This window comes from Malus domestica, chromosome 15 (genome assembly GCF_042453785.1).
Source record: "Malus domestica chromosome 15, GDT2T_hap1".
Taxonomy (NCBI): domain Eukaryota; kingdom Viridiplantae; phylum Streptophyta; class Magnoliopsida; order Rosales; family Rosaceae; genus Malus; species Malus domestica.
This window is the reverse complement of record NC_091675.1, coordinates 53,417,656-53,429,920: the sequence shown is the minus strand read 5'-3', so window position 1 is coordinate 53,429,920 and position 12,265 is coordinate 53,417,656. Positions and strand designations below refer to the sequence as shown.

At 36.7% G+C, this 12,265-nt stretch overlaps 1 protein-coding gene across 2 annotated transcripts; it reads right to left on the bottom strand.

Annotated features, from left to right (window-relative positions):
• Positions 1 to 84: 84 nt before the first annotated feature.
• On the bottom strand, positions 85 to 7,110 carry LOC103416428 (uncharacterized). 2 transcript variants are annotated; one of them, XM_029094313.2, is made up of 12 exons: positions 6,594 to 6,996; positions 5,904 to 5,991; positions 5,646 to 5,770; positions 4,927 to 5,371; positions 4,692 to 4,807; positions 3,643 to 4,426; positions 2,662 to 3,099; positions 2,256 to 2,444; positions 1,948 to 2,175; positions 1,276 to 1,609; positions 979 to 1,162; positions 85 to 810 (listed from the first exon to the last, which is right to left on the bottom strand). In XM_029094313.2, the coding sequence occupies exons 4-12, from the start codon at positions 5,344 to 5,346 to the stop codon at positions 327 to 329; spliced, it is 3,177 nt and encodes a 1,058-aa protein (XP_028950146.1). In that variant the 5' UTR covers positions 5,347 to 5,371; positions 5,646 to 5,770; positions 5,904 to 5,991; positions 6,594 to 6,996; the 3' UTR covers positions 85 to 326. The 2 variants fall into 2 exon arrangements, with proteins under 2 accessions (XP_028950146.1, XP_028950145.1); XM_029094312.2 differs by lacking the exon at positions 5,904 to 5,991 and having other exon boundaries at positions 6,594 to 7,110.
• Between the last annotated feature and the right edge of the window lie 5,155 nt (positions 7,111 to 12,265).

Sequence of the window (12,265 nt, the reverse complement as noted above, 5' to 3'; positions counted from 1 at the left end):
ACCCTCGACCACAGATAGGAGGGGAACCGTTTCACTTTAGTTTTCGTTTTTATTTTAAAAAACACAGAGCACCTTGAATCCAAATTTAGTCTAGAAAATATTCACATCTTTATTTTTCATTACATGAAAGAATTTGAAATATCCATACCTTACATCTACACAGCTACATACAATCTAGAACTAGCTTTACAAATTACACACTGCATATCTCCACTGCCCCCACAACTTGTACACACAACACACACCACCACCATGTATATACTCGTGTGTATTTTATTTCTTTTCCATGTACGACGTCGTCATAATTTTCGACAAACACAACCCCTTCACATGTTCTCAGTCAGATGTATATACCAAGGTCCATAAACACTAACCGATACGGTGGCTGCCACCACTAAAACCTCCGCGGCTTCCCCCACACTGTCGGTCAGCGCAACAGCTCCAACTTGCCGGAGTGCTGTTTCCGCTAATTTTCTTCCTAGGGATCCACTTCCGCCAAGAACCACTCCCCTTGCAGCCATATATACAGCACGAGAAACCCTTTTAAACACGGGATCCTCAGCTTGCAAGCTCCTTCCTAACATGCTCGCCATAACTGCCTTCCTTGACCGAAGCTTCTCACTGTCTACAACTTTGTTACTGTCAATCGAGAAGTCACTAATTGATTCAACAATTTCCTCCATGCCTGCTTCTTCAACACTGTCCAAGGTGCCCAAGAGTCGCTCAGTGCATTTTGATACTATGTGTTCCATGTCTACAGAGCTGGTTACTACCCTCTCGCTTAAAAGGGTTTGCCGGCAAATAAGGATGCTGCATTTACATATTTTTCACCGGGGATTAGAAATCTATGATATAGTCACTCAAAGCAAAGACAACTGAAATGTTGATCATTTAGGAACGTTACTTTTTATGCACTCAAAAAGAAAAAAGAAACCCCCATATTGTTTCAAGTAAATCCGAATGCTCGCACTAAGTTACCTTATGGAAGTAACAATAATTTTCTGAATTTGAGCCTGAACAGCCCTCAGCCTAGAATGGTTAAGCTTGAAAGTCTCAGGTAGAGCCTCTTCGGTCAAACCAGACACACCGCTAACCAACTTCAATAAACCAAGCCTCACCAACAAATCAACTGTTTCTCCCTTACATTCGGGTTGTTGAATACCTGGTCCAAAGGAAACAAACACGTATTAAACAAAGAAACACAGAACCCACTTTGCGATTACAAACATCCCCTCAAAATAAAAAAAATTACAAACGTAATCTCCGTACTCAAACCTGTGCTATTAGTAGAAGCAGAAGTAGAAGGGGAATTTGATTTCACCAGAAAGCTTCCACCACTTCTAAGGGCGGTGGAAGGAACAAATCCCTGAGAGGGATTATCACCACTCATCAGAGTTGAGCAAGAGATTGTATGTTCTTGCCACTCCTGATCTTTGCAATCCCACACTGCTGAAAGCCACTGTGCTGTAAGTGGTATAGAGGTATTGGCATCTGAGGGAGACCCATGGCGACTGGCAAAGGCTTTTCTCAGGTATTCCACACCAGTTGGCCCCTTTAACAAAGGTTTCATAATTCTTATACGTGCTTTGCTAATCTCTCGTTTAAGCGCCTGTCACAAAATCCAACGTTACATTACTCTGGGGGAATCTTGGTATTTCAATATGTATTTCAATAAACATTATGACACTTTGAATCCACTAACTAGTGTTCTATATAGAATTTTTTGAGATATAAAAGGTAACAATCAAATACACAGAAAACGTTTTCAATTCTCATGCAAAAAACTCGCAAATACTACTACAAAAATACGTGTACAGTACCAATAATTCAATGAAAGATGTTACTATTACCCTTCGGAAACTTATTGCCCCTAGGTTTCTATTCCACAAAAGAAATTCATAATATGTGAAACCTTTTTCAGATGTACAACTAAAACCGGAGACATACCTGAATCTGCTCTAGAACAAAACGCAGGCCCTTGATCATTGCCAGGACACTTGAGCAGTTGGAGTCGTCCCTGGTTTGACATATCTCATCTAGTTCTTTCCTTAAACTCTGGTATGTGACCATCATTTCATCATCAGTCGCCGGAGAGGACAGCCTTCGCAAAGTGACCATTGAAAACTCTAGGATCTTTCCCAGGTAGTCAATGTCCAGGTTACCGGATTTCAAAACCTAAGGACAAAGAATAGAAGTTAATTTTCTATACATGCACGCGAAGTAATGTTAGAGAAGACAATTAATGGTGCTGCTACCTGAGAGAGAATATCCACATCAATAGCATCAAAAATCTCTTGCTTCCAGCTCTGTGGAGCCATCTCACAGATTTCATCCCTCATCTCCATCATGAGTTGAATTATTCTGTCATAGTTGGGCTCATCCTCTTTTACAGATTCAATTACACCATCCCAAAAAGCCTTCTCCATTGTCTGTCTTATCTTTGACTGGAAAATATAATACCCATCAATCAGAAAAGTGGTAAAATTTATGGCTCATCATCAGTAAATACATGTGTAACAACAAACAAAATATCCTTCTCAAAATATGACCACAAATAGATGAAAAGGCATTACTTATGAGTCTGTCAACATCCAGAACAATAATATTTACATTTTTAACTTCAACCACTAATATTATTTATAAATATGAAAATGCACAAACCTGAACATTGTTTGGATCTTCATCAGTAACATTAAAAATATCAGCAAATTCCTGCTTCTGCTCGTGGAGAAACTCATTCACAATTAATTCATTCTCTGTGACCAACTTTTGTGAAGAAGATCCAAGCTGCTGATCCAAACTGGTTTTCCTAGCAGAGGACACAACTCCATGATGAAAAGTATCATCTTCCCTAAATAAGGATCGGACTACACGACCTGGATTACTTCTCTTATCTGCACTAGCAGAAGGACTGAGTGTTGAACTAGGGGGACTTGGAGAAATAATGTGTGTGACCTGCAACCCTGATGGGCTTCCATTTTCCTTTGCTTGAAAGTATTTTAACCGTGTTTCAGATATAGCAGATTTCATACGCTCGATCCCAGCATCTCCACCTAGGTGCTGCACTTTTTCCCTCAATAGCTTTTGGTCTTCAGTAACCTATGCCAACATATAACTCAAAATGTCAGCCAATAGGTCAACATACTGCTAGATTGTCAAAAAAGAAGGACAAAGTTGAACAATCTCCTACAAAGGAAATTAGTAAAACTAGTCAATATTTAGCTTATTCTTTTACTGTATAGAAAAGATCGGCCCCTATCACTGAAAGAGATGAAAGTTAGCAAGCATCCCTTTTCCTTTTTGAAAAGTGACATATATATTTTCCCAAACATCTTTGCCATGATTGTAATTGAAAACATAAATGTTCACAAGCAAGCCACAAGAATAAGTAGAAAATGGAAAGAGGAAGGTGAGTAAAACCCGTTAGTTTATAATAGAAAATAAAAACCTAAGATGGAGTGGAGGGTGTGCCAGTTTGTCTTCTTTCCCCCTATACATAAATCAAATGATATTAAAGAAAGAGAAGCTGGATCTTTTTGCTGATGGTGGAACAAACCCAGTCTTCTTAAATATGTCACACAAATTTTTTAAGAAAGAAAACAAAGGAAAAATAATAATAAAATCAATATACAACTAACGTACCTGTTTCTGAATAGCCTTCATATCATGAGTAAGATCACCAGTCACTCCTTCCGGAGTCATCTTGCAAGTTTGAATCATAGAGAGCTCTAAATGGCATGCTGCTCTCACCAAATCTTCCACTAATAACTGAGCATCCTTAACCTTCCAACCCACAAAACAATTCAAGTAGGAGCACCATGCTTTATCAAAGGCTCCAAGCTGAGATCTGAAGGTCAAATGTTTGGGCAATGCGGGATCAGACTCATCATCAGAACTTTGTATGGGGCCATCGAATATAACCTTTAGTAGTAACTCAAACTGTCTAACAAACTCTTCTGCAGATTTGGCCAGAGAAATTTCACGCTCTCCTCTACCACTGAAAACCGCATCTGGATGACCCAAAATCATGTAAGCACAAAGAACCACTCTCATCGGATATCTTGATAATTTAACAGAATTTCTAGCTGTGTCCCTGATGGAAGAAGATTTATTTGCGTTTCTACTCCTTAAAGATGGCCTTGGTGTAGTCCTCTTTTTTGGGGAAGCAACTCGTTTGAGAAGGTGATCTATGTTATCAAAGTTGGATGGATAATTTATTGAGGCAACAGCCCTGGAAACTTTTAACCGGCTCTCAAGCCGGTCAAGAAGAGCTTTCACAGTCTGAAGGGTATCAGTTGATTCAATCAAAATTGCAAGCTGCTCAAACGGCATTGACTTGACAGTCTTTTCAGTAATTTTCAAGGCATCATAATCTGTTGCCAAAGCAAGTGTAGTTCTCCTCAGCCTGAGGAAACCCCTCCAACACCTATTAAATATCAACACTCATTTAGGCTGAAAGTTGTAGTTTAAACTTGGGTAAAAAATTGGATAATAGCATTTTACAAGCTAAAAATTTTCAATACCATAGAAACAAGTAAAACTTTAACCACCAAAAAAATACAGTTGACTCTGGTATACCGCCAAACACAACAAAGAATAATAAACATCTACTGGGAAATACCAAAACAACCACAAGGCTTTGATCCAGACCAAAACAACTCTCTGAAATCAGTATTTCAAAGGATGCATACCTTGCTAACTTCCTAGAAAGAAGATCAGCCTCCTCGTGCATCCTATTCCAACTCACTTGAAAAGATATCTGTAGCTTTCCTCTTTGCCTTAGATACTCTGCTCTTTGCCTCTTTGCCTAAATATATAACCAAAAAAAAAAAAAAGTTTATTAGGAAACACTAGAATAGCAACAAAAGGCCACTGGTAGAACAGAGAAATAAGTTGTGCTCGTGTAACTCCAAATGAAATGCATACCCTTTGCAAACGATTTTCTAACTGCTCCCTCTTTGCCCTCCTTTCAATCTCACGTTGATGAGAGACAGACTTAGCCACTCTTTGCACTTGCAACATCCTTGCACAAGCCCTATTCTTCTCTGCTTCCAAAAGTGCCAATCGCTTTTTTTCAGCAGCTGCACGTTTTTGGCTAATTGCAGCACGTACTCGCTCCTTGTACTTCTTCTCCCAAGCCATCTTCCGCAATAAGGACTGAGATGTCCTCTCCTTCAGAGTAGCCCTTCTTTGTCTATAAGCTTTGAGCATAAGCATTCTATTTGCCTCTGCCTGCTGAAAACGTGATTCCACTTTAGACCCAAGCTTTTGACGTTCCTTTTCAACACGCATTTCTACCTCACATTTAGCTGCTTGCCGCAATTCATCCAATTTTGCCAAGCGCATTTGAGCGTTTTCAAGAATACTCAACCTGTTGGTTCAACAGTAAGCAACATCAATTGAAAAAATTGGGTCCCAATATATGCGTCCAAGAGAATCCCAGGTTCACTTTCTGGTGAGAATGAAAAAGAATATTTTCAATCATGATAAGGAAAAACTGAAAGAGTGAAATCCTTCAAAATAAAGAGGGACCATTCAAAACATTGTGGACCATGAAAACATTGGACAGTGAAACTACGCGTCATTCTAAGCCAACAACATCAAAGAAGAGTGAGCTTCTTAAACTATATAAATTCAAGTGTTACCTTTTCTTCTCAGCAGCTTGTAGCTTGGCTTCAAGGCGCTGGCCAAGGTCTTCCTCTTCAGATGAAGATCGGGAGGGACTCCTCGGCTTTGCCCGTGCCTTGCTTGACAACTTTTCATAGTGTTCCTGTACCCAAACCAATTAACGAAATTCGAAAAGTCAGATTTTAAACTAAAAACTAGATACAAACAGACCTAAGAAACGATATAACAAAATTTTACGCCACAAAACACATCGCTTGACAAGAAAATACTATTACCAAAAAACAATGCTGTTACTTGTTCCAGACTTGAAAACAGAGACACCCATGTGAAAAGGAAGAAAACCCAGATTTCAAACAACCTTACCTACCACAAGCAAAAGCAACACGCTTTAAATTAAAGGTATAAACAATCTAACCATCTACAAAATTAAATTTTATTAAATAAAAAAACAAAACAAAGACTTAACCAAAATTCACAAGGTGTTTTTGATATATGAAATTTATAAAGTAAAACCCTTTTCCGTTCAACTGCGATCAAAAAGATTGTACAAAAGAAGATAATAAGAAAACAAATAAATTTGAATATCATCTCAAAATTTGGAACCAAAATGTTCATAAAAAAAGTACAAGAATTTGATAACAAGCTACTCAAGGATCCTTACTTTCGAAATAGATAAGTCAGCAATCAGCATCACCTACCTAAAATTAAAATTAAAATTAAAAGAAAATAAAGAAAAACAGTTCTTGACTGAAGTATATGGCTGAGTTCAGTCGTTGAATTTTCCCGTACCAAATTATCAACAAAATTTTCTCGGTAAACAAACAGAAAATTAGTGGGATAAGGTTTTGTTGCTGTTGTTGTAAACAAACAGAAAATTACAAATTCGAGAACAAAAATCCACGGAGGAAAAACAGCATTTAAGAAATGAATAGTACAAATAGAGAAAGACAGAGAGGGAGGGAAACCTGACGGCGAAGATCGGCGAGTCTGAGCTTGGCCTGAATTTGTTCGGCGGTGTTAGGAGTCTTGTTACAGTCGACAAGGCTGAGCCTCCGTCTGAGCCTCGTGGGAAGTCTCGGAGGCGAAGAGAAGGACGACGCCCTTTCGTCGGCCGGAAAATCCATGGCTACACCGCCGCCGCCTCCCCCCACCATGTCTCGTCGTCGTCGTCGCGTGAGTTGAGTTGAGTTGATGATCAATCAGCACGACGTCGTACAGTACGAATTTCGAATTCGCGAACCGATCAAATTAATAATTTGAAATTTTGAATGAATTAAAAGAGAGTGAAACGTCGCGACCTCTCTCAGCTTTTGCGTTTCGTTTCGTTTCGTTTCGATTGGAGTTTCTGCAAGATTTGTGTCGGGAGTTGGGTTTCGGTTCGGGCAGGGATTTAATATTTATTTTTGCGGGGGGAGGATGAGACGAAAATGAAAAGGCGTGAAGAGAATGAATGTGTGCAGCATACACATACGTATTATCCGTGTCTTTCACACGTCATCTCTCGTCCCAACGGTATTATTTTAGTCTTGTAATTTTTGTTTTTTGTTTTTTTTATTCTTTATTTTATATTAACATTTACCTACACACTTTGTGTGTATGAACATATTTTTTGTAGAAAATGAGAACGAGAGAGGGGGAGGGAGAGAATGTGGGAGAGTGGGAGGTTTTTATTTTTTTATTTTTTTATTTTTTATAAATATTAGAGGTATTTTAACATTATATGTAGGTGATGTTTCAATAAAAAACTATAAAATTTGGACCTGTGAAATTACATTATTGCCCATCATTTTTTTTTTGTGATAGAAGACTAATTTGTCTTTTTACCTTTTTTTAATTGTCAAAGAGGGTTTTATTAATTAGCTTCATAATTGGCTAGTAATAATTTTGTTCAAATTCACCTTTGACGAGAATTAAACCTAAGGAAAACTAATGAAAAGGGTTTGAAAACTTTGAGTTTTAACGATAAGGACAAAATAAAGGATAAAGTGAATAGTACCAGGATTGACTTTTTAGTGTAAAAATGTGGTTTTTCGTTAAAGTAAAAACAGTACCGGGAACTTTTCGTTAAAGTTCCCTTAAACTTAAGATCTCTTATTTATAAATAAAGAGGAATATCACTAGACCATAGTACTAAGTGACTATTTTATATATTAATTACATATTGCGTAAACTCATAAGAACCACGTCATTGCCAAAACAACACGAACTACGTAATGTACATATTTAATATAAATACATGCATTGGGGATGATTTTGAGGCTAACAACTTGGATTACGGTTATTCTTTTTAAGTCGTGTCTTATAAGTTTGTGTCAATTTAATATTATTCCTAAGTAAGCCCATTAAACAGATTTGATACGATAGAATTGGATTGGCAAAGACTTAAGGATAAGTTACATAATTCATTCTATTGTGAATTCATAACTTATTATGTACAATCATATCAATTTCATATTTTGACATAACAAACAAGAAACTAAACTCTAATCCATTTTAAATGGTTAGAACTTAGAACATATCTCAACCACCAACTCATCAAAAACAGCCTGGTACTAAAAAATGGTTGTGTCATGACATTTGCATGCATAAAATATGTTTGTATGTATGTATGTATGTTTGCATGTTCATATTAACTTGTGGGTCAGACTCTTTCTGATTTTAGGGGAAATGAATGAATGCTAGACGTGCTATTTCAAAAAGAATTAAAGTGTAGTGTTGGACCACGTTTTATAATTGTTTTTATTTAATTCTAAGAAGCGTTGTTTATTAATTTATGAGAACTTTAACGAAAAGCTCTCAGTACTGTTCATTTTAACGAAAAATCATATTTTTACATTAAAAAGTCAATCATGGTACTATTCAATTTACCCTTTATTTTGTCCTTATCGTTAAAACTCAAAGTTTTCAAATCATTTTCCTTAGTTTTCTTTTTATATACTATTATTAAGAGAAGATGACTCGTACTCTTTGACGTAACCGAATATGACGTTAGGTGCTTACAAGCAAAAAGAAATATGAATCTAAAAAATTTGAACAAGCAAAGGGTAGAACAGTAAAATACATTGCATATGTTTTTTATGGCCAATTTTAAAAGAAAAAAATAATTTCCGTGTTATAATACAAGTGGATAGAAAATATATCTCTTCAATTATAACCAACGCCATCATTTCCATTCCTCATGGTGAACAATTTTTTTTAAATGAAAATAAATAAAATTGTCCTGACCATATTATTAACAATTGGTTTCAATTTTTCATTTTATGGATATAAAAAACATTGAGTTATAAGGTAAAATAATAGCAACATTTTTTAATGTATCTCATAAACTCAGGACATAATAGGTTGAAAATGAAGATCTTAACTACCATAACAATCTACCATTGTTTTTTAAATATAACTTTTCAGATCATCTAATATGATTCATTGAACGTGGTCAACAAAGGTGATTCATTAAATCTAGTCATCCATATTTTTAAGCGTTATTTTGAATACAATTGATATTATCTAAACTTAGATGTGATGGAGTAGGTTAAACTTTATAATAGGTTAGCCATAATAATTTGGATTGAATTCGACTTTGGTGAGAATTAAATTTAAGACCTATCACTTACAAGTGAAGAGGAATACCACTAAACTTGTTGTACGAAGTGACATTTCCGATCATTATTCTAATCTAATTTAAACTATATGCAAAGAATCCAAATGGGTGCAGAATAAAGAATATATTACTCTAATCAACTTAACTACGCGCATATTTTTTTAACTGTTAACATTTGAAAAATTGAAATATTTGCAAAAGAAAAACTTCTGATACTGTTCACTTTAATGAAAAATCATATTTGTACATTAAAAAGTCAATCATTGTACTATTCACTTTACCTTTTATTTTGTCCTTATCGTTAAAACTAGGGGTGGGCAAACGGGTACAAGAAATGCGGGTCAGGGCTGGTAATCAAGGTTCGGGGCGGGTACGGGCCGGTTCCTAATTTTTTAAAAGAGAAACGGGGCGGGGCGGGGAGGGGCTTTGAAATTTTAGGGGCGGGTCGGGTCTAGAAGTACAGAAAAATGGGTACCCAGACCGGCCCGTTTATAAACATAGCTCATTCCCCAGTCACCCAACTCACCCCTCCACTCCTCGTTTTTATCATATTTTTCCGTGCGAAATGAAATTTCTCTCACTACAACCGGAATCAAATTTCACCCTTCCACTCCTCGTTATCATCGTCACCAACCATGTCGCCGTCGTCGAAGAAGATCACCCTAAAGAGCTCGGACGGCGAGTCGTTCAAGGTAGAGGAGGCTGTGACTTTGGAGTCGCAGACCATCAAGCACATGATCGACGACGATTACGCCAACAACGGCATTCCTCTGCCCAATGTCAATGCAAGATTTTGGGCATGGTCATTGAGTATTGCAAGAAACATGTCGACGCCGCCAAGGCTGACGAGAAGATATGCTGAGGACAATCTCAAGGGCTAGGATCAGGAATTCGTCAAGGTTGACCAACCTACGCTCTTTGACCTTATTCTGGTATGTTTAAACCCCAATTTAACCTTGAATTTTGGTTTAAATCTTGTTCGTGATTGCTTGGTTTGATTCTAGGGTTTCAGAATTTGGGGATTCTGTTGGGTTAGGGTTTTTTTGATTTGGGGATTTGGGGATTGGGTTATTGATTTAGGGGTTTTCTATGATGGTTTGGTATGATTTAGGGGTATTCATAGGTTTCTGTTTAAATTGGTTGATTTGCTGTTTCATTACTGATGGCTTATCTTGATATCGAATTACCGGTGGCAGGACGGCGAGTCATTCAAGGTCGAGGAGGCGGTCGCGATTTGGAACTGGGTGTGGTGGCGATCTGGAGCTCTGTATCAAAGCCCAAAAAAAAAAAACCTGTGGACCTGTCCCGAACTGGCCCGTTTCAAACGGGCCGGGTTAGGTCCGGTTCCAGTGATTAGTTTTGCAATACTTGGCCCGGCCCGGCCCATTTCCTTTTTAAGCGGGTCCGGTCCGGTCCCTCCAAATTTGGGCCCCGCCCGGCCCGTGCCCACCCCTAGTTAAAACTCAAAGTTTTCAAACTATTTTTATTAGTTTTCTTTATTTGAAATTAGCAAGTATTTGAATTTTTTTCCCCCATAATTTAGATTGTCCCATCGGCAACATCTGGAATACATCTAGAATATAAAAGCATCTCTTATAGCTACAACCACAAAAGGTTACATCAAATTTAGGTTTGATTTGCTATTAATCCTACAAAGCACTGCCATGTGAGAATGGTCAAACTCGAATCATGGCCAAACTACATTTACCCGAATAGTCATATTGTTTTTTACAACAAAAAATAATAATAAAAAACCTAGTTAACGGCTTCGTTATGAAAGTTCATCCTTTTGAGAACTTGGAAAACTTAGAGATGCATTTCCACTTACAAGGGCCACTACTATGTGATTCACTAACATTAAGAATCGTATCCAGAACATGTTATATGAAATATGAGCTTGAAATTCGTTCCTAACTACCGGGGCATCCTATGTTGGTTCTCAATAGCCATATTTTATGGAGTGTGCTATCAACACACCCCTTTTTGCTTCTCACACACCCTTTGTTAATTTATGTCCGTTGATCTCCTTCCATTCATTCGATTTGATGGCAAAAAATTAGAAGAGTGTGTGAGAAGTAAAAAATGATGTGTGGATATCACATCCCTATTTTATTCATGAAAGTTTTTTTGCTCACCACCATAAGTTATGATGTATGCTCACTATACATCTAATCATCTGTCATGTGTTATTTCGCTCAACTTTAGTTATTTTTTTTTTCAAAATTTAAAATATAACATTTAATGTGAAAGTTAATTAGAATTATATGAAATGACATGTAACAGATGATCATTTGTACGTACACTATAATTTATGTTGATGAGTAAAAATACTCTCTTTCATGGAATGTAAATTTTGTACGTTGCTCCAGTTTTATGATTTTTTCAATTAAAATAACGCGTTTTATTAAATCACCATAAGATAATATAATAGCACAAAAGAATAGCAAAAAAATCGTCCAAAACCAGACGTCAAAATCGTATATTAAAAAAAGAAGAAGAAGGAATTATGTACAATTTGAAAGGACACAAACACAACATTATTGATACCAAGAAACTTGTGCGCATAAGTCTTTGAAATCATGCACCCTCGAGATTGGCATGCGGGACAAGTGCAATATGGTGAGAAGGAGTTTTTGACAAATAATGTCCTTCCATTTTGCTCCATATTCTTTTCATGTTAGATCGAAAATGTCTTGGAATGGACATTTATATTTATTATTGAAGGAAAAAAATTTAGTGGAGGAGATGTAAAATACCCATTTTGGTTGAAAGATATAAATTTACGATGATGTTAGATACATCATCTTTTTAAATTATGTTGGTAGGTAACTGGATGCGTCAGTTGATGGTTAGATTTTTTTTTTAATTATTAAAAATGTAATCCAACCATCAAGCGTCACATCATTTAGTTTACAAAATTTAATCTAAAAAATGATATTTCTAGGGTTTTTCATAAATGTGCATCTAGATCTTGCTAGTTTAAGAGAGAATAATAAATGACATCCCAAATTTATCTCCCTCTCATTAGAATAAAAATAA

Coding starts and splice junctions, on each gene's coding strand:
- LOC103416428 (XM_029094312.2), bottom strand. CDS start 6,782: ATGGTGGGGGGAGGCGGCGGCGGTGTAGCCATGGATTTTCCGGCCGAC. Junction 4,808..4,926: donor TAGAAAATCGTTTGCAAAGG/GTATGCATTTCA, acceptor TTATATATTTAG/GCAAAGAGGCAAAGAGCAGA. Junction 1,610..1,947: donor TTGTTCTAGAGCAGATTCAG/GTATGTCTCCGG, acceptor ATTTTGTGACAG/GCGCTTAAACGAGAGATTAG.